The sequence below is a fragment of the Symphalangus syndactylus genome, chromosome 21, assembly GCF_028878055.3.
Source record: "Symphalangus syndactylus isolate Jambi chromosome 21, NHGRI_mSymSyn1-v2.1_pri, whole genome shotgun sequence".
NCBI lineage: Eukaryota > Metazoa > Chordata > Mammalia > Primates > Hylobatidae > Symphalangus > Symphalangus syndactylus.
The window spans coordinates 49,413,056-49,436,241 of record NC_072443.2 but is presented as its reverse complement, the minus strand read 5'-3'; the positions used below and the strand labels follow the sequence as shown (position 1 = coordinate 49,436,241).

The 23,186-nt window shown below is 39.2% G+C and overlaps 1 protein-coding gene across 1 annotated transcript in view; it reads left to right on the top strand.

The window, feature by feature from the left end:
- The window catches only part of OSBPL11 (oxysterol binding protein like 11), a 71,473-nt gene that overhangs the window by 31,270 nt on the left and 17,017 nt on the right, over positions 1–23,186 (top strand). Inside the window, exons 7-10 of the mRNA XM_055260236.2 lie at positions 3,410–3,555; positions 7,016–7,156; positions 14,793–15,291; positions 20,591–20,777. Coding sequence (XP_055116211.2) covers positions 3,410–3,555; positions 7,016–7,156; positions 14,793–15,291; positions 20,591–20,777 — 973 coding nt within the window. The remainder of the gene's footprint in view (positions 1–3,409; positions 3,556–7,015; positions 7,157–14,792; positions 15,292–20,590; positions 20,778–23,186) is intronic.

Genomic DNA, 23,186 nt, shown 5'->3' with positions numbered 1-23,186 from the left:
TTCTTAATGATTGTGTCATTTTTTTGAATCTAAAATGATTTTAGGACTGATGTCTAATTGAACATTCCTGAAGATACCTCAAGCTCAACATGTCAAAAACTGAACTCAAAATGTGTATTTCCTATATTTCTGTTAAAATTGGTGGCATCACTGTCCATCTGTTCTTCCAGTTGACTAAAGTAGAAACCTTGACATTATTTTTTGAGTTTTGGCTTAGTCCACTGTCATTATTTTCAAGTATATAAAAGTCTATCAGTCACTTTTCAGTTTGAAAAATAATGTGTAGCTAGGCAAGGTGGCTCATGCCTGTAATCTCAGCTACTTGGGAGGCTGAGGCAGGAGGATCCCTGGAGCCCAGGAGTCCAAGGCTGCAGTAAGCTATGACCCCACCACCACACTCCAGCCTGGGTGACAGAATAAGACCCCATTAAAAAAAAAGTGTATATGGACATATATATATGTCCACTATTTGAGAACACCTATTTGTTGAAATTAATTGTGCTAGGGAAATGTTATTGCACGGGACTACAAAAAATGAGTCTTTCTATAAATAAGTTGCTCATCACATTGTATGAGCAATAACTTAATAATGCTAGTGATGATAGTAACTTAATACCTTATATCTCATTGTTCTCTTATTTAACTAATTCACCTTACTTATAAAAGAAAGGTATTTTAGAAACGTAGAGTCTCTGCTCAGGAGACAGTTTTCCTTAGTCAGATGGATATAGGATGGACCTCATCCTCACGTGTGCCTAAATTCAACAATTCTGACCAACAAACTGTTTTTAATGGCAATTGTAGATGGTAGGTTAGGGCAATATTGAGAGAGGCCAATCAGTTATGTATGTTCCTCTTAAAAAATTCATAGTCCACTTAGGGAAGAAATATGTAAATAGTAAGTATAAAATAATGTGTAGGGGCCAGGCGCGGTGGCTCACACCTGTAATCTCAGCACTTTGGGCAGCCAAGGCAAGCAGATCACCTAAGGTTAGGAGTTCGAGAGCAGCCTGGCCAACATGGTGAAACCCCGTCTCTACTAAAAGTACAAAAATTAGCTGGGCGTGGTGGCAGGCGCCTGTAATCCCAGCTACTCGGGAAGCTGAGGCAGGAGAATCGCTTGAACCCGGGAGGCGGAGGGTGTAGTGAGCCGAGATCATGCCACTGCGCTCCAGCCTGGGTGACAAGAATGAGACTCCATCTCAAAAATAATAATAATAATGTGTAGGGCGCTACTACCAAAAGGAACAAACTGTGGAAGAATAGCTGAATGGCTGAAGCAAAAAAAAAGATAATGCATATGGTGCTACTACCAAAAGGAACAAACTGGGAGAGTAGCTGAATGGCTGGTAGAAACAGTTCTGAGAAAGGCATAGAGAAGCTGCAAAGACCGATTAGTTTAGGAGTGAGAGGTAGAGGAAAGGGCATTCATAGTTTAGGAGTGAGAGATAGAGGAAGGGGCATTCCAAAGTGATTTAGAAGAGTCTAAATTGTGAGTTGTGAACGTGAATTCATGACTTGTAGGAATTGTAAGTAGTTCAATGTAAATTTTCTCTTCTTACAAAGCAACATACTCCTTATAGAAAATACTGTAGAGTCAAAAGAAGAAACAAAAAATATGCATTGTCCTACTAACCAGAAACCATCACTATTGATACATTAGTATTCTCCCCATCCCAGGTTTTCTCTTTTTTCTTCTTAGTTTTTGTTTCTTTTGCCCTGTTGTTGGAAAATATGTTTGTATCTTTTTTCACTTTATATCAAAAATGTTTTCCAATCATAAGCTATTGATAAATTTGCTTAGTATTTATATTCCTTTGAGGAGACAAATGTATTTTGGTTTACTTAACTATATCCCTGTGTTGAACATGAGTTAGGCTTAGCTATGAAATTTGGGTTAATTCTAGTGTTGGTAATCATAATTCTCAGTCAAATGAAACAGTTTTGTTTCCAGTTTATACTAGTTAATTATTTGCTTATTTTTAAGACAGTATATTATATATTTTTTATTTTTTATTTTTTCTCACTCTGTTGCCCAGGACGGAGTGCAGTGGCGCCATCATGGCTCATTGCAGCTCAACCTCCCAGGCTCATGCTATTCTCCTGCTTTAGCCCCCCGAGTAGCTAGGACTACAGGCACATGCCACCATGGCTGGCTAATTCCTTTTAGTTTTTGTAGAGATGGAGTCTGTCTGTGTTGCCCAGGCTTACTTAATTTTTTAAAAGTATGTCAACACAGTGCTAGATATTAGATGCTCAATAAATACTTGATTAATTAAATACTAAATTTCATTTGTGGTGGGGCATGGTGGCTCACGCCTGTAATCTCAGCACTTTGGGATGCCAAGGCAGGCAGATTGTCTGAGGTCAGGAGTTCAAGACCAGCCTGGCCAACATGGTGAAACTCCGTCTCTACTAAAAATACAAAAATTAGCCAAGCATGGTGGTGAGCACTTGTAGTCCCAGCTACCCGGGAGGCTGAGGCAGGAGAATCACTTAAACCTGGGAGGTGGAGGTTGCAGTGAGCTGAGATCACACCACTGCACTCCAGCATGGGCAATAGAGCGAGACTCTGTCGCAAAAAAAAAAAAAAAAAAAAAAAAGACAATACATTTCCTACTCCTACATTTCTGCTGCAGTAGTCTGAGCATCCCTTATTATAGCACTCTATAACCAAGCTTCTGTGAAACCCAGATCAGCCGCTGAAATCAAATGGAACATTTTCCATTATTGATTAGGCATAGAATTCACTTTGTTAAGCTAGTTGAGGGTAACAAGAGACATTTGAATCATTAACCGAGAAGATGACAGGTCTCCAAATGTGACCACTGTCTTCACTGGGTCAGTTATTATTTATTCAGTAGAAGAGTCTTTAAGTTGTATGGGGCTTTTAAAAAATAATTTCAAAAAAGGACATGTATTTGCAATTCTTAAATTAGACCCAGGGGATTATTTTGATTGGTTAGACAATTGTTGCTGAGAGTAAGACTCAATCCCAAATTGAAACAAATCTTACTGTTTCACAGTCCCAGACTCCTCCTGTAGCTGTGCCTCTCTAAAGCCTAATTGCATACTTTTTAATCAGTAGAGGGACAAAGACAGCAAATCAACTGTTAGGTTGGGAATATACTTCGTGATTCACAGACTTGTCCAAGAAGTAAATTCAGTCCTATTCAGGGTTGATTTCTTTTAAATAGTATCTGATATCAAGTTGCAAGTTGCTGTGTTATAAAATACCCAATCATGGTGCTCATGCTAATGAGATATAAGTGGCTGTCTTGCAGGGTCTCTTAACAGGTTTAATTGCTTTTAGGCTTGTAGGCTCAAAACAAAATTGTTAAAATCCACATCTGCCGAACTTTCTGGATTATGAGCAAGTTTCAGCGAAAGTTTTCTCTTACTCCATCAGGAACGACAATCGAGTGGTTAGAACCAAAGATATCTTTATCAAACCACTATAAAAATGGAGCTGACCAGCCCTTTGCAACTGAGCAAAGTAAGCCGGTGGCAGTCCCAGAAGAGCAGCCTGTTGCAGAATCTGGACTATTAGCAAGGGTAAGGTAATATAAAAATATGGTTTTGATGTGAAAAATTAGGTATCACTGACAAAGGGTGAGTTTTCTTTTCATTGTCAGGGCATGCACATCAACTTAACACCTGAGCAACACTCTTGAAGATTCTAAAACATTTCGAACTGCATTGTTTTTAAAGAGGTCTCTTATATTAAACTTGTTGAATTTTCCAAGTTAAATTATATGCCCTTTTAACTTTTAGTTTACTTTTGCTTGATAAAAATACATTTTAAAAATTGAAATTTATGTTTTTCTTTTTCTAGAAAACAACTTACTTAATGAGATTTGCACAATGTTTATCTCTTATGTTTCTTAACCCATTATCTTAACATTATTTATTATTGTTTATAATATTTAAAGTTAAGTCTTTTTCATAGTAATCACTTTACCAAGCCGGTTGTTTCAAGTATTACCCTACTTAAAATAGCACATAATCTTAGGGTTTCTATTTTTATAAACTATTATTTCACATTTCTTAGAAGCTGAAGTGTTTTATTCTATTCATAATCTACCACTGTAAGAAATCATATTGATTTTTTTGCCTTTTGTGTTCACATCTGTTATTCTAAGCTATTTTTGCTTGGTAAGCATTTTCCTATGTTGTACTGGTCTGTATAATTAAAGGTTGAAATAGTCTATTGAGTTAATGTCCCTATTGTTGAATATCTAGATTGTTTGGAGGGTTTTTTTTAAATTATAAATAACACTTTATTATCTTGTTTCCAACTTTTTCTCCTTCTTTTTTTTTTTGAGACGGAGTTTTGCTCTTATTGCCCAGGCTGGAGTGCAATGGCAAGATCTCAGCTCACCGCAACCTCCGCCTCCGGGGTTCAAGTGATTCTCCTGTCTCAACCTCCCTAGTGGCTGGGATTACAGGCATGTGCCACCATGCCCTGCTAATTTTGTATTTTTAGTAGAGATGGGGTTTCTCCATGTTGGTCAGGCTGGTCTCGAACTCTGGACCTCGGGTGATCTGCCCGCCTCGGCCTCCCAAAGTGCTGGGATTACAGGTGTGAGCCACCGCACCCGGCCTTCTATATATTTTTTTAGGTTATCTCTTTAAGTTATATTAAGTAGCATTACTGAGTCAAAAGTAATGCATAGTTTATGTTACTTTATATATTCGTAAATTACTTCTTAAAATAAATGTATGGCATAGGGACTTCCAAAGTTGGCAAAAGTTTTGGCTTGATAAGGCAGGCATTGCAGGCAACGGTTGGCAGGGGAGAAGAAGAAACAATAATGTATAAAATGCTTTTTTCTCTATAGCTGTTTGACTAGCTCATTTGTAGAATCAGCAGTTAGTAAGCATTTATTAAGCTTAGTATATGGCAAGTACAATGCTAAGAATTAAAGGAGAGGCAAAAATTAGAAGATACAGGTTTTTCACTGAAGAGACATAATCTGCTTGGAGTCACAACATACACACTAAAATGATGAGATGATAATATAAAGCAATATACTTTTTTTCTTAATTGATACCATGTAGGCTATTGGGATAGGGGCATTCAGAGAAAGGAAGAAGACATATTGAGTCGGGTACATGAGGAATGCTTTGGGGAGAAAGTGGGATTGGAATTGGGCTTTGAAAGGAGACAGGATTTGAAGGGAGGAGGAGGAGAATGGGAATCTCAAGATGAAGGACTGACACTAGCAAGGATCCTAAGGCATGTGTGTTTATTGAAGAGAAAGCTTGCCTGGTAATTTTGAACCCAGGATATGCCATTCACTAACATGTGGACCAATTAATTAACCACTCTTAGCTTCAACTTCCTCATCGGTAAGGTAGGGATAATACTACCTTGTAAGATCTTTATGAGGATAAAATGAATTTAGTAGAACACCTGGCTTATGGAAAATGATCACAATGTTTTTGGATTTTACAACTCTGAATGGCACTATTCATGTTGTACTCTGTGGAATGAAACTTCTAGGAGCACTGCTCCGTAGAATGCAGTGTAAATTGTGCCTCCAAATAACATAAAAATAATGCAGAAGGGTTTAATCTTAATGACAATAGCGTCATGATCATGGGGAAGAATGTACTATGTTTAAGAAGATAGGTACGGGCTGGGCGCAGTGGCTCACACTTGTAATCCCAGCACTTTGGGAGGCCGAGGCGGGCGGATCACGAGGTCAGGAGATCGAGACCACGGTGAAACACCATCTCTACTAAAAAAATACAAAAAATTAGCCGGGCGTGGTGGCAGGCGCCTGTAGTCCCAGCTACTCGGAGAGGCTGAGGCAGGAGAATGGCGTGAACCCGGGAGGCTGAGCTTACAGTGAGCCGAGATTGCGCCACTGCACTCCAGCCTGGGTGACAGAGCGAGACTCTGTCTCAAAAAAAAAAAAAAAAAAGAAGATAGGTACATGATACACTTTGGAATAAAATGTGAATTGAAGGATATGGAAGTAGACATGAAGGCAAATGAATAGATTATGTGCATTTCAAATGAAAAATCAATTGGATTTGTGACTCACTGGATATAGGGTTGGATCAAGTCAGGTCCCAAGTTTTTGAGCCTGAATGGTTAGATAAAATTGTATTGTCATTCACAAAGGAAAATTAGGAAGAAAGAGTCTTTTGAGAAAAAAGGTTTAGTATAATTATAAACATGTAAATTTTACATGAGAGGAGGTTATGTGATTATAAATGTGTATAAAAAACAATTAAGGGGCCGGGTGTGGTGGCTTATGCCTATAATCCCAGCACTTTGGGAGGCCAAGGCAGGTGGATCACTTGAGGTCAGGAATTTGAGACCAGCCTGGCCAACATGGCGAAACCTCATCTCTACTAAAAATACAAAAAGTAGCCAGGTGTGGTGGAGTGTGCCTGTAATCCCAGTTACTTGAGAGGGTGAGGCAGGAGAATCGCTTGAACCCAGGAGGTGGAGCTAACACCACTGCACTCCAGCCCAGGCAACAGAGCAAGACCCTGTTTCAAAAAGAAAAAAGCAATTAAGGGACCGGGCATGGTGGTGGGCGCCTGTAATCCCAGCAATTTGAGAGGCCAAGGCGGGTGGATCACTCGAGATCAGGAGCTTGAGACCATCCTGGCCAACATGGTGAAACTCCATCTCTACTAAAAATACAGAAGTGAGCTGGATGCAGTGGTGCACGCCTGTAATCCCAGCAACTCTGGAGGCTGGAGGAGACATTCTTCACTCCTTTTGAAAAATTCTATTTTCCCCCCAAAAAAGAAAAATAGTTCCTATGTGATATATGTGGCAAAACTGCAATATGTTCAATATCAACAATAATGGGGCTCTCTGAAGGAAATTTATACCATGGCCAAAAAGTTGTATTTCTGAAAGATTTTTGCCCTTACTCAGATTCACTTAGGTCAAATACAAATGTCTTCAAGTCTGATATTTATTCTTTTGTCCTCAATGGATACGAATAGGTAGTTAAAATACTAGACTTTTGCTTTGTTTTCCATCAAGGAGCCTGAAGAAATAAATGCAGATGATGAGATAGAAGATACATGTGACAGCAAAGAGGATGACCTGGGAGCTGTAGAAGAACAACGTAGTGTCATCCTACATCTCTTGTCACAGCTTAAGCTGGGCATGGACTTAACGAGAGTAAGTAATGGCATAAGCTGGCTATGGAGATGGTTAAGGGCTGTACCAGTAATTGTTCATGTTTATGTCAGGACTTTTTACTTATTTACTTTTTAAATTTAAATTTAAATTTTTTTTTGAGATGGAGTTTTGCTCTTGTTGCCCAGGCTGGAGTGCAATGGTGTGATCTCGGCTCACTGCAACCTCCGCTTCCTGGGTTCAAGTGATTCTCTTGCCTCAGCCTCCTGGGTAGCTGGGATTACAGGCGCCCACCACCACGCCCAGCTAATTTTTTGTATTTTTGGTAGAGATGGGGTTTCACCATGTTGGCCAGGCGGGTCTTGAGCTCCTGACCTCGTGATCCTCCTACCTCGGCCTCCCAAAGAGCTGGGATTACAGGCATGAGCCACCGCACCTGGCCGGTCTTTTTATTTTTTGTGATTTTTATTTTTTATTATTATTTTTTTTTAGTCTCCTGATCAGCATTTTTTATTTTCATAAAAAATGGCTTTCTTGGCCAGGCACAGTGGCTCATGCCTGTAATCAAGGTGGCCTTGAACTCCTGATCTCAAATGATCCACTCTCCTCGGGAGGTCGAGGTGAAACCCGTCTCAGGAGGCCGAGACAAGTGGATCACTTGAGGTCAGAAGTTCAAGACTAACGTGGTGAAACCCCAACTCAGGAGGCTGAAGCAGGCAGATCACTTTAGGTCAGGAGTTCAAGACCAGCCTGGCCAACATGGCAAAACCCCATCTCAGGAGATGGCCGAGGTGGGTGGATCACTTGAGGTCAGGAGTTTGGGACCAGCCTGGCCAATGTGGTGAAACCCCGTCTCTACTAAAAACACAAAAATTAGCCGGGCATGGTGGCCTGTAGTCCAGCAACTTGGGAAGCTGAGGTGGGAGGATCACTTGATCCTGGGTGGTGGAGGTTGCAGTGAGCTGAGATTGTGCCACTGTGCTCCAGTCTGGGCAACAGAGTGAGACTCCATCACTAAAAAAAAAAAAAAAAGGCTTTCTGGCTTTCTTGTGCAGCAGGAAGTTGTCTGGCAAGAAATACCAGTTGTCCTTGAGTTTCAGAACAAAATTAAAGGAGTCCATTGGTATACTATACTGGAAACTGTAGAGAAAATTATGTAATCCTACAAAACTGTGAAAGGCATTGACACTTCACTTACTTCCCACATGCGGATCATACATTTGGGGTATTATCTATAACAGGAGTCTGCAGACTTTTTCTGTAAAGGGCCAGACAGTAAATATTTGCAGCTATGTGGACATAGATCTCTGTTGTAGCTATTCAACTCTGCCTTTGTAGTATAAAAGCAGCCATAGACAATATACTGGGTTGGGCATGGCTGTATTCCAACAAAACTTCATTTACTAAAACAGGAGGTCAGATTTAACCCAAAGACTACAGTTTGCAGATTCCTGGCCAAAAGCTTTGCTTCTTTAAGTGTGATCTGAAGACCAGTAGCATCACCATCACCTGGAAACTTGTTAGGAATGCAGAATCTCAGGCCCCAGTCCCAGACTTAGTGGACCAGAATCTGCATTTTAATAAGAGCCCTGATGATTCATATATACATTAAAGTTTTAGAAGCACTAATCTATAGTTTTTAATTTTAGGCCAGTTTTCTCTGTTCCCAGTTTAACTAGTGTGCCTTAATTTGTGTTAACAATTAATCCATGACATTAATTTAAAAAGCCAATCAAGTTCAAAACCTATATATGTCAAATATTTATTACTGTAGGATTATTTACTTTGAATTACTGATGAAACAATTTTGCATTAGTATCGAATTTCGAAATTGACTTTAGGAGGTAGATGTCAATTGGAGATTTTTTTGATGCCATTGAAGGTAGATTTAAAACATTGTTTCCAACGAACTGTTCATCTGAAAATATAACTTAAATAGAAATCATAAGAAGCAGACATTTTAGGAATTAATAAAGAAACCCATAAAGCTTTCATTATTTATATAGCTTCAGTATTTCAACTGGGAATCATTTCTGTTCTAGAAATATTTTCATATTAATGGTTCAGAAAAGACCTCATAGTTGTGAAATTGGTTAAAAATGAATAGTCTTCTGAAGGGGTTGTTTGGTATTAGTTAGCATGGTGTTTGCAGTCCCTGAGTAGATTTGTATTTATAAGGCACAAGAACAGCATTGAGGTTTATGAGGCATAAGAGCATTTGAAAAAAGTGTGCATGATAGTAATCCACATGGTAGAAGTTCTCTCATGGCATGAATAACTGCATATACTATACTTTCTCCACATTTGTACCTTGTTGATTAAAAAGTTGTATGTGGCTGGGTGTGGTGGCTCATGCCAATAATCTCAGCACTTTAGGAGGCCAAGGCAGGTAGATTACATGAGCCCAAGAGTTCGAGACCAGCCTAGCCAACATGGTGAAACCCTGTCTGTACCAAAAAATACAAAAATTAGCCAGGCATGGTGGTGCACTACCATGTGGCTGAGATACAAGAATTGCTTGAACCTGGGAAGTGGAGGTTGCAGTGAGCCAAGATTGTGCCACTGCCAGCCAGCCTGGTCAACGGAGTGAGACCCTGTCTCAAAAAAAAAAGTTGTATGTGTTACACATATATTACATTAATATTAACCAACCACAAATTAAGAACATCTATACAACATTTAATGGAATGATACTTTTCAGGCAGTATTAAAGAGCCTGGTGGCTGGGCGCCATGGCTCATGCCTGTAATTCCAACACTTTGGGAAGCTGAGGCAGGTGGATCACTTGAAGCCAGGAGTTGGAGACCAGCCTGGCCAACATGGTGAAACCCTGTCTCTACTAAAAACAAAGAAATTAGCCAAGCGTGGAAGTGCACGCCTGTAATCTCAGCTGCTTGGGAGGTTGAGGCAGGAGAACCGCTTGAACCCAGGAGGCAGAGGTTACAGTAAGCTGAGGTTGTGCCACTGCACTCTAGCCTGGGCAACAGAGCTAGATTCTGTCTCAAAAAATAAACAAATAAATAAAAATAAAGAGCCTGGTGACTAAACTGCAGTCACAGCTACCTCTTATCTAACAATAACACTTAATTAACAAATATTTACTGGGCCCCTGTTATATTCCAGACACTGTGCTAGGTCTTGGGACAGGAACAAATAAGATAACCATGGTCCTAGCCTTCATGTTGTGAATAAGTAATATGCATTTTCCTACTGTTCATTTTGTTTCTTTTTAAATAATATTATGAAATTAGTATAAACACAGAAAATTTTAGAAAACCAAAGAAAATCTATCGTTTCACTACCCTAACATAATAGAGCTCTCACTTTTATCTTTCTTCACATTGTCATAGTTTATGTACAATTTTGTTTTACTTCCTTTTTTCAGTTAATTTTTGTGTGTATGAAATGTGTTAAACACACAGAAGACTGAATGGAATACATACAAACATTCAAAGAAAAAAGATAAAATGAATACCCACGTATCTACCTCTGACATTAAGTTATAGAACATTGCCTGAACTTGGAATCTCTGAGTTCCCCTCTAATTTATAGTCCTCTACTTTTTCCTCCATAAAACAATTTACTTGATTTGTGTGTTAATTATCCTTGACTTTTTGCTATAGTTTTACTGCTTTTTTGTACTCCATAATGATGTTTAGGAAAAAATGAATAGCTAACATAAGCTTAGCATAAGGAAAGGACTGTGTTACCATTTGTAGAAAGCAGCTCCCAGAAAAAGACAAGTTCAACATTTGAGTCTCTGGCTTTAGCTTTTTATAAGTTATTGAGAAAGTTTAGCAGAGCCCTTTCTTGTGAAATTATAAGGCAAAGTTGTGAGTCCTGTAAAATATACATCCTAGAGCATTTGGTGTGAGTCAGCTACAGGAGGAATGTGGACTAGGGGAGTGAGCTGCTCAGTATTTTCAGTTTCAAAGCATACTGTGACCTACCTCCAACTCTCAGGAATAGATTGAAGTCAGAAGGCTTCTGTCGGGGAAATGAGCATCTTCAGCCAATCCAGACAGCAGAACGTGGAGAGGAGAGTAAGAACTTCACCAGCAGATAGTCAACACAAGCCAAATACAGATACCCTTGGGATCAGTTTCACTAGGCTATTTTATCCTCAGGTTTGAAAAGATGATACAGTGGCAGCATGAAGCGTGTGGATGACAGTCTTCAGTATGTCTGTCTCTTGAGTCACATCACTCTAATCTGGACCAGGATTTCCTTTAGCTTTCTCTTTGGCTAAGTCTGTTTACTGTATCCATTTCTTCTTTCTTGGTTGCCTCTCATTTCGTTGGAATTTATCCTCCATTAATTTCTCAGAAAGATTTGTAAGAAGCAAATGTGAAAATGTGTGTTTGAAATGTCTGTGTTTCCCTCATGTTTCATTGCTGGTTTAGGTAGAATTTGTTACATGTGGCCAGGTGCGGTGGCTCACGCCTGTAATCCCAGCACTTTGGGAGGCCAAAGCAGGCAGATCACTTGAGGCCAGGAGTTCGAAACCAGCCTGGCCAACATGGCGAAATCCCCTCTACTAAAAGTACAAAAATTAGCCAGGCATGGTGGCACATGCCTGTAATCCCAGCCACTCAGGAGGCTGAGGCACAGGAATCACTTGAACCTGGGAGGTGGAGGTTGCAGTGAGCTGAGATGACGCCACTGCACTCCAGCCTGGGTGACAGAGCGAGACTCCATCTCAAAAAAAAAAAAAAAAAAAAAAAAAAATAATATCTCCATGCTACAGGGTTCTAATGAAAAGACTGAAGTCATTCTGATTCCTGATCTTTTGTTTGTGACTTGTTTCATATGTTTTTCTCTCCAAAATTGTTTAGAATCTTCTCTTGATCATGTCTTGGTATTGTGACATTGATGTGGGTTTCTTTTATCCATTGTATCTGGGCACTTGGTGGGCCTTTTCAGTGTGACAACTCATGTTTTTGAGTTCTCTGAAATTTTCTTGAATTATTTCTTTGATCGTTGTATTAGGGTTCCTAGAAGGACGGAAATAATAGGATAGATGTATATATATAAAGGGGAGTTTATTAAGGAATATTGACTCACACAGTCACAAGGTAAAGTCCCATAATAGGCCATCTGCAAACTGAGGAGCAAGGAATCCAGTCCAAGTCCCCAAACCTCAAAAGTAGGGAAGCCAGCAGTGCAGCTTTCAGTCTGTGGTTGAAGGTCCAAGAGTCCAAAAGCGAAGAACTTGGAGTCCGATGTTCAAGGGCAGGAAGCATCCAGCACGGGAGAAAGGTGTAGGCCAGAAGACTCAGCAAGTCTAGTCCTTCCGTGTTCCCCTGCCAGCTTTTATCCTAGCAGCTGATTAGATGGTGCCCACACAGATTGAGGGTAGGTCTGCCTCTCCCAGTCCACTGACTCAAGTGTTAATCCCCTTTGGCAACACCCTCACAGACGCACCCCAGAACCGTACTTTGCATCCTTCAATCCAATCAAGTTGACACTCAATATTAACTATCACAATGATTTTTCTTTCTTCTATTTTTTTTTGTTTGTTTTCTCTGAAATCCTTATTATATGGCCATTGAACTTCCTGGTCTGGTCTTTTATTTTTCTCTCATACTTTTCTTTTTCTTTCTTTGTCTGTCTTCTGTGTTTTGGGAGATTTCCTCGCCTTTTATCTTTTAACTCTTCTTTTGACTTTTAATTATTGTAATGTTTTTAAATTTTCTGATTTTTTTAAAAAGCATCCTTGTATGTATATAGTATCTTCTTAATTCTCTGAAGATATTATTTTTTATTTTTGTTTTTTCCCCTCCTTTGAGGTTTCTGTTTCCTCCACATCTGTTTCTTTATTTTGTTCTTTATATTCCTAGTTAGAGGTTTTCTCAGAGATCAGTATTTCTTTTCTGCTCACAATTAAGTTTAGGGAAACTAAAATCTGATTTTAAGCTTTAACACGTAGGTGGTGCCTGTGTTTTTCATTGTCCCATAATCTGGATGGGCCATTTCATCTCATACTTGGTGAGTCCAAAAGGAGTTAAAAAGGAGAAGAAGGCTGCATGAGAGAGAGTGTTAATAGCTAACATTTAGTTTATATGGAGTTATTAAATGCCCTTGTTGTATATCACTTGGTATCCACTCTTTAGAATTCCTTACTATTCTCCAGTCTAGAGAATAGACCACCTTGTTTATCCAGAGGCTAAACCTCTAGACTTTGAGGTCCAAGAGGGTAGTTACTAACAGTGTGGAGCTGAGGGTTTGAGTTAGGCATCTAATTGCTTTCCATACAGATTTTACTCAGTTATTTTTATTTTATCATTTCTGTGAATCCCCAGATCCAGAGGTACCTAGTGCTATTAGCTCCTGAGCCTTTTTAGGAATCTGTGCGTATTGTGACTTACTGCCTAAGTTTCAGCTTTCTAGTTAGGAACTCTCAAAATTTTGTTGTGTTTTGTCTACTTTCCTGGTATCTCTGGGTTTGTCTTTATATGAAGTTAATTTAATTTCAGTGGAATTTCGACAGAAAGTGAAATTAAGATGCATATGTTCAATTCACCAGCTGAACCTGCAACATCCACTGTCTTTTGTATTATTTGTATCATCTTCAAAACCATCTTTTTAAATGACTATAATAGTCAATTAAATGAAAGTTGAAAGTTCCCTACTTCAGTTGGCTAGAACCATAGTTTAAAATGCAGGTTGTTATAATTATTTTTTCACATTGCTTTTCCTTCATTCATTATTTATTCCCTAAGGCTAGATTCTTGGAATAATAAGTACTAGGCTAAATGGGTAAGAACATCTTAGGGCTTTTGAAAAATATTGCCAGATTTTGCTTTCTCAGACGTTTAAACCATTTTGCAGTGCCTCTCCCAACTCTGCTTTAAGTAAAATATTTAATCTTTCTTACACTTACCTAGTTTTAAATATAAAAAGTTCTCTTATTGGAAATAGTTCTCTTGCGCTTAAGATTAAATATATGCTGCAGTTTTTGCTTTGGTCTGTGACCTCTTTAGTCTGTTCTCAGGGAATGACATTTATTGACTCTTCTCATGTCTTGGTCATTCATCTACGATTTAATTTTAACATAGGAAAGAAGCAAAGGCATGGCTAACGTTTACTTTGAGTTTTAACGTCATTTCCCTGGTGATAACTTTCATCCAGTCTAGAAGTTTGAGGATTTTTTTGAAGTTTCTTCTGACCCTCTTGAATTTATGTTTAGTCTTCGGCAGATTTGTGTTTCCTTTTAAGAATGCTTTTTTTTTTTTTTTTTGGTTAAGATAGGGTCTCACTCTGTTGCTCAGGTACAAGTGCAGTGGCACAGTCATGGCTCACTGTAGCCTCGACCTCCCAGGCTCAAGTGATCCTCCCACCTCAGCCTCCTGAGCAGCTGGGACTACAGGCACAAGGCACCATGCCCAGCTAATTTTGTATCTTTTGTAGAGACACGGTTCTACTATGTTGCCTCGGCCGGTTCCGAACTCCTGTGCTGAAACAATCCTCCCAACTTGGCCTCCCAAAGTGCTGTGATTATAGGCATGAGCCACTGCGCCTGGCCAAGAATGCTTATTTTTTAATGTGACTAAATACTTTTTCTTTGTGACTTTGTTAATACCTATCTAGAATGAAATGTTTTCAGAGAGAGAATAGTTGTCTACAAATATGCTACACATGGATTAAATTTCCCCTCTTTCATTGATTGTTGTTTTAGGTGGTGCTTCCTACATTTATCCTAGAGAAGCGTTCCTTGCTGGAAATGTATGCAGACTTTATGTCTCATCCAGACCTATTTATAGCCATCACGAATGGAGCCACAGCTGAGGACAGAATGATTCGCTTTGTTGAGTACTACCTTACCTCATTTCATGAAGGCCGTAAGGGAGCCATTGCTAAAAAACCATACAATCCTATCATTGGAGAAACATTTCACTGTTCCTGGAAGATGCCAAAAAGCGAGGTAGCATCCAGTGTTTTTAGCAGTTCTTCCACCCAGGGAGTCACAAATCATGCTCCTTTATCAGAGGAGTCTTTGAACCAGGTGGGATCAGACTGTTACACAGTCAGATTTGTTGCTGAGCAGGTTTCTCATCATCCTCCAGTCTCAGGATTTTATGCAGAATGTACAGAGAGGAAGATGTGTGTAAATGCGCATGTCTGGACTAAGAGCAAGTTCTTAGGCATGTCAATAGGCGTGACAATGGTTGGAGAAGGTAAGTAGAAAAATTATTTTATATATATATATATATATATATTTTTTTTTTTTTTTCCAAGCAGAAACAAAAGTTTATTTTAAAAGATTTTAGAACAGGAAAGAAAGGAAAGTTCGCTTGGAAGAAACCCAAGCAGGCACGTGAAGGTCAAGTGCCTGTTTTATAATTTTTAATATCAAATTACAATCTTAAATTTAGGAACCCTAGATAAATATATTAACTCTAAGTTTAAAATATTATGTTACTTTTTTGCTCCAATTCCTAGAGTGTTCCAGAATGCTTCTTGGGGGGATGGGAGGAGTATATCTCTGAACTAATGTAAATTCTCTTTTTAAATTATTTTTTTCTGATTTTAAATATTTATTTTCGTTTGCTTTCTTTTCTTTTTTTTTGAGATGGAGTCTCACTGTGTCGTCTAGGCTGGAGTGCAATGGCGCTATCTCAGCTCACTGCAACCTCTGCCTCCCAGGTTCAAGTGAGTCTCCTGCCTCAGACTCACGAGTAGCTGGGATTACGGCACCTGCCACCATGCCACCACACCCAGCTAATTTTTGTATTGTTAGTAGAGATGGGGGGTTTCACCATGTTGGTTAGGCTGGTCTCAAACTCCTGACCTCTGATGATCCACCCACCTCGGCCTCCCAAAGTGATGGGATTACAGGCATGAGCCGCCGTGCCTGGCGATTTTAAATATTTCTTAACAAATATTTGGAAAACTAGAAAAGTACAAAGCAGAAAATGAAAGCTTCTGTAATGCCTGCATCCATATATATATATATATATAGTTTAATATTTTATACTTTTTCTGTGTGTATGTTCATACTTTTCGCCTTATAAAATTAGAATTAATAATACATATAGTTTTGTGTCCTGCTTTTTAAATTAAATATATTCATTTTCTCATGTCATTGATAAAACATTTTAATGACTGCATAATATTCTATGAAATACATTTTCCATCTTTTATTTAAACATTTCCCTTTATTTGGACATTGAGGTTGGTCCCAAATTTTTATTATTATAAAAATCACCAAAAAATCTAGGTAAATCTTTTTTTAATTTAATTTTTTTTTTTTTTTTTTTTTTTTTTTTTTTAAGAAACAGGGTCTTGCTCTGTTGCCCAGGCTGAAGTGCAGTGGCATGGTCATAACTAACTGCAGCCTTGACCTACTCAGCTCAAGCCATTCTCCTGCCTCAGCCTCCCAAGTAGCTAGGACTACAGACATGCACCACCATGCTAGGCTGATTTTTTTAATTTTTATTTTTAGAGACAGAGTCTCAATATGTTGCCCAGGCTGGTCATGAACTCCTGGGCTCAAGTGATCCTTTGGCCTCCACCTCCAGTCATTAGCCTGTAATCTCAGCACTTTAGGAGATGGAGGCCAGAGGTGCTATTCATAGAATATTTAGGTGCTATTCATAGAATATTTAGGTGCTATTCATAGAATGTTTAAAAATATATACTGATAAAAGTTAATTCTACTTCATCAGAAGATTATGAAAAAATTATTTTTGGAAATACAGTGTTTTTTGACCAAGAATATGAAACAAAAACAAAAATCACAGAAATTATTGAAGAGTTAATGAAAATATAACGATAGGAAAAAAACTACCACTTTTTATGTTAAAGGAAAACTCTCATTCAAAGAACACTTTGCTCTGAATGTCATCTTACAATGTAAGCATGGCATCATTAAGCCTATCACTCTAATATTTTGAGATTGTGTTATAGTCGTTATGAAGAAAATATCCTCTTTTTCAGTTTTCCCCATTTTTAAGTTCTGTTGTAATATGTCTTACCAATTTCCAAATAATATTTCAAGTTAATTACAACTTTTATAACATTAGAAAGTACTCTGTGTGTGTGTGTGTGTGTGTGTGTGTGTGTGTGTGTGAGACACGGTCTAGCTGTGTCACCCAGGTTGAAGTGCAGTGGGGCCATCTTGGCTCACTGCAGTCTCTGCCTCCCAGGCTCAGGCCATCCTCCCACCCCAGCTTCCACAGTAGCTGGGATTACAGGCGTGCACCACCATGCCCAACTCATTTTTGTATTTTTTGTAGAGATGAGATTTTTGCCATGTTGCCCAAGCTGGTCTCAAACTTGTGAGCTCAAGTGATCCACCCACCTCAGCCTCCCAAAGTTCTGGGATTACAGTTGTGAGCTACTACACCTAGCTGAAATCATTCATATTTTATTAGTTAAAAAAAAAGTTTGCTACCCTTCGTTATAAGCTCCGTAACATTAGCCTTAAGCACTTCATAGATCAATTTGCTTATATTATAAGTGAAAAAAAACTGAAGTCTAGAGGTGATGAGACATGTCTAAGGTCATAAATGTTAAGGAATAGACACATTTAGAACCATATTCTTTGACACTCTCCCAAAGGACAGTTACTCTTACCAGTTCATGTAACAGTAACAGTAAGAATCTGGAAATAGTAGCCTTTCACACTGCAAGAAAGGAAATACTTCAAGAAGTGAAGAAAAGCTGAGCACAGTGGCTCACACTTGTAATCTCAACATTTTGCTGGGCCGAGGTGGAAGGATAGTTTGAACCCAGGAGTTGGAGACCAGACTGGGCAACATAATGAGACCCTATCTCTACAAAAATTTTAAAAAAAAGTTAACTGGGCATGGTGGCTTGCTTCTATAATCTCAGGTACTTGGGAGACTGAGGTGGCAGGATCACTTGAGCTCAGGAAATTGAGGCAGCAGTGAGCCATGATCGTGCCACTGTTCTCCAGCCTGCATGACAGAGGAGAACCTTGTCTCAAATGTAAAATTTTTTTTTTTTTTTTTTTTTTTTTGAGACGGAGTCTCGCTCTGTCGCCCAGGCTGGAGTGCAGTGGCGCAATCTCGGCTCACTGCAAGCTCCGCCTCCCGGGTTCACGCCATTCTCCTGCCTCAGCCTCTCCGAGTAGCTGGGACTACAGGCGCCCGCCACCACGCCCGGCTAATTTTTTTGTGTTTTTAGTAGAGACGGGGTTTCACCGTGGTCTCGATCTCCTGACCTCGTGATCCGCCCGCCTCGGCCTCCCAAAGTGCTGGGATTACAAGCGTGAGCCACCGCGCCCGGCCCAAATTTTTTAAAAAGAAATGGAGAAAAGCATTCATATCTTAACCATGCTTTAATTATAAAGGAGGTATGTAAATAATTTTTATTATGCTGCTACATATTAATGGAATATATTGGAAATTAAATGGTTATCGATATCCTCAACAGAAAGCAAGTAAAAATCAGGAATGGGGCCGGGTGTGGTGACTCACGCCTGTAATCCCAGCACTTTGGGAGGCCGAGGTGGGTGGATTACCTGAGGTCAGGAGTTCGAGACCAGCCTGGCCAACATGGTGAAACCCCATCTCTACTAAAAATACAAAAAAAAGTAGCCAGGTGAGGTGGCAAGCACCTGTAATCCCAACTACTTGAGAGGCTGAGGCAGGAGAATAGCTTGAACCCGGGAGGCAGAGGTTACTGTGAGCTGAGGTCATGCCATTGCACTCCAGCCTGGGCATCAAGAGTGAAACTCCGTCTAAAAAAAAAAAAGACTTATAATATATACAAGTATGTTGTCTGTCATCTGACAGCTCTCATTATGTATAAATATAGCCAGAAACATGTTTTTTATGATATGGCTCAATAAACCTTAATTTATTGTTGCCCTTTGTGAAGACTATTAAGAGCAATACAAAAAAAATTAGTTGATGTTGCTTTGTGTAAGGTTCCTTTAGAATCTCATTTTGTCTATTCACTTATCCTAAAAATTAACTATATTAAAATATTTATCATACACTTGCCCTTATTTGTGAACATTAAGAACTGAGTGCTTAACGAGCATTTATTAAGAGGGAGATGCCATAAAAGTTTGGACTAGTAGTATGTATCCACTTCAATATGTGGTCTGTTGATGACACAGGTAGTGAGTTTAGAAGGTTAGTAATGTAGCTCGAGTATCCATAGTATCCCTTAATTATCTAGTATACAGTGATTATTTATTAATATAGTCCCCTTTTTATAAAACCTTTTAAACCATCTTTAATTAGCATCACTTAATATGGAACAAGCTCCTTTCTCCATTAGAATAATATTTGTTTGAAAACCACCACTATTATCTCTTCTAGCTTCACCATAAATATAATGTGGCAAACAAAATTATTAGGACCATAGTTTTTATAATCAAACAACATTTTTTTCTTAATATACATAGAATAGAATGAAGTACAATTTTTTTCCCATTATACTATACTATCTTAGATCAATGTCTATGACTTTATAACATTGAACATCTAGTTATTCCCAAACTGCTAAAAAGTTATTCATAGTAATGATAAAATTTTAGCATACCATTGTCTTAAACTCTGACTGAAGGCCTTTTCTATTTTTCTTTTTTTTTTTTTTTTTTTGAGACAGAGTCTCACTCTGTCACCCAGGCTGCAGTGCAGTGGCACGAGCTCGGCTCACTGCAAGCTCCGCCTCCCAGGTTCATGCCATTCTCCTGCCTCAGCCTCCTGAGAAGCTGGGACTACAGGCGCCCGCCACCACGCCCAGCTAATTTTTTTGTATTTTTAGTAGAGATGGGGTTTCACCATGTTGGCCAGGATGGTCTCGAATTCCTGACCTCGTGATCCACCAGCCTCGGCCTCCCAAAGTGCTGGGATTACAGGCTTGAGCCCCCACGCCCGGCCGGCCTTTTTTAAAAAGTTATTTTTAGGGATCGGGCACAGTGGCTCATGCCTGTAATCCCAGCATTTTGGGAGGCCGAAGCAGGTGGATCATGAGGTCAGGAGTTCGAGACCAGCCTGGCCAACATGGTGAAACCCCGTCTCCACTAAAAACACAAAAAAAATTAACTGGGTATGGTGGCAGGCACCTGTAATTCCAGCTACTTGGGAGGCTGAGGCAGGAGAATCGTTTGACCCAGGAGTCGGAGGTTGCAGTAAGCGAAGATCACGCTACTGCACTCCAGCCTGGGCAACAAGCACAAAACTCAGTCTCAAAAAAAAAAAACAATTATTTTTAGGAGCATTAGAGGAAACCCTTGAAATGTTTCCACTATAATATTTACTGGGCCCATGAACCTCAAATTGACAGAAAGGTCATAGTGAAAGTAAACCTGATTCACTATTGCCTGGTAATGTTGTCAGATATAGTTATAAATGAAATCAATTTCATTGAAAGTTAAATGAAGGTTAGGAAAAATAATGATGCTTATTTACTAGACAGGAAAAAAATTAATAATGGATTTTTTCATTAGCTGTTTATTTAAAAAGATGTTAACCACCCTCATGTTTTCACATTCAGGTATCCTTAGTCTGTTGGAGCATGGAGAAGAGTACACATTTTCTCTACCTTGTGCATATGCTCGGTCAATTTTGACTGTTCCTTGGGTAGAACTGGGTGGCAAAGTCAGTGTCAACTGTGCAAAAACTGGATATTCAGCCAGCATCACTTTTCATACCAAGCCATTTTATGGTGGCAAACTGCATCGGTAAGAACATTTTAATGATTATCTGGTTCTTATTCTTCCACTTTGATTTTGTATTACAACTCCTTTTTCTTTTTTGCTCTGTTTTACGTGAAGGTGGATTTGTATTAATGTTTATTTCTTGTTTAAAATATTTCATCTTTTAAGGCATTCTGAAAATCATGCTCTATTTTTAAAAGTAGTAACATTAAGATATCTACTCTTAAAAATTTTCCTGATGAAGTAACTAGTGAGCGTTACAGTAGAATTTCTAACAAATGAACATGCAGTCTCTGGCCCAACTCTGCCTTTAAGGGATAGAGATTTGGATCTGGACCTCAGTGAAGGCAGCTATAGCTACAAGTTAGGGTGGAAATATATCTAATCATGAAGAATGGTTCAGGAAGCACAATGATTAAAGCCAGTGTATGTGCTTCAGTAGATGCTTAGGTGGAAGCAACTTGCAGTGATAAATTTCCAGATCCAGCAATTCTTATTGTCAATGATATTGATGTATTTCTTTTTTTGTCATTTGTTTTTTTGAGACAGTCTCACTCTGTCGCCTAGGCTGGAGTGCAGTGGCACAATCTTGGCTCCTTGCACCCGCCTCCTGGGTTCAAGCGATTTTTGTGCCTCAGCCTCCAAAGTAGCTGTGATTACAGGCATATGCCACCATGCCTGGCTACTTTTTGTATTTTTAGTTGAGATGGGCTTTCACCATGTTGGCCAGGCTGGTCTCGAACTCCTGTCCTTAAGTGATCTGCTTGCCTCAACCTCCCAAAGTGCTGGGAGCCACCACACCTGGCTAATATTGATGTATTTCTTAGTCACATGTGATTTTTTAGTCATGAGTGGATCACCTGAGGTCAGGAGTTCGAGACCAGCCTAGCCAACATGGCGAGAGCCCGTCTCTACTAAAAATACAAAATTAGCTGAGTATGGTGGCGCATGCCTATAATCCCAGCTATTCAGGAGGCGGCTGGAGGATCGCTTGAACTCAGTAGGCAGAGGTTGCAGTGAGCTGAGGTTGCGCCACTGCTCTCCAGCTGGGGTGACAAGAGTGAAACTCCGTCTCAAAAAAAAAATTGGCCAAGTGTGGTGGAAGGTGCCTGTAATGCCACAGGAGGCTGAGGCAGGAGAATTGCTTGAACCTGGGAGGCAGAGGTTGCAATGAGCCATGATCATGCCACTGTGCTCCAGCGTGGGTGACAGAACAGGACTGTGTCTCAAAAAAAAAAAAAAAAAGCGAAAAGAAATAGACTTCCCTATTCTTTTTTTTTTTTTTTTAAGAGACAGGATCTCCCTATGTTGCCCAGGCTGGTTTTGTACTCCTGGGCTCAAGCAATCCTTGGCTTCCCAAAGTGCCAAGATTACAGGCATGAGCCACCATGCCCAGCCAGCTTTCTTATTCTTGACATCTTTGCTTCTTTGTGCTTACAAATTATTGTAACTAAGGTCTTCTTCATGTCTTTATTTAATGCCCATGCCTCCTTCCTCAGACATACCCTAGTTTTTTTAACTGCTCTCTACAGTTGGGACAGACACATTATCTGCTGTCTGCATTTGGTATAAATATATTATATTCTACCTGTCTTCCCTTACTCCCTCGTTTTCCACATCTATCTCTGATGCAGCCAAGTGAGCCTACTTAACTGTTCCCCATTCTCATGTTCACCTTCTGTTCCCATTTTCCACACTCACTTTAGTATGCCTATATATATAGTGTGTGGTATAATATCATAAAGATTTTAGGATATGTAGATGTGCGTGTGTGTGTGTGTGTGTGTGTATATATATACACACACACACACACACACACACACATACATATATATGCTTTTCTGCATACTAGAGATACAGAGAAATAAAAACAAAGACTATCTTTGCCTACAAGAAGCTTTCAGTCTGAGATTATAATCCAGGATACTATTTTTGGAAAGTATTTGTAAGGCTTTTAGGAAAAACTCATATATAATAGTTAAAAATAAAGTCTGTCATAATACCATAAAGATGGGCAAGGACCATGGTACTGTGAAGCTAGGATTAGATGATTACTATAGCTAAAAAATCAATTTTTAGTTCTGATTCGTCTGTTAAAGCAAATAAAGAAACATGATGCTCAACATACTTCCCAAAGTCTGATAAAGGCAGCATATCACTTTTTCGAGATAGACAAACTATTTTCCTGGCACTAAATTCTAAAGGGATTTGTTGCATGTGTCCTTACATAGTGATATCAAATAACATAATAGACAGTGTCTTCTTCAGTAGCTCTCCATAAAATGTAATTATGCTTCATGTGAATTTTTTATATATACCATCAATGAAACCCACAGCTAACTTTCAGTCAATAAAGTATTTTCTATTTGAAGCTAAGTTAACATAACCAGTGGTTTTCTGGTATCTCAAGGGGCTCTTAGAGACAGGATCTAG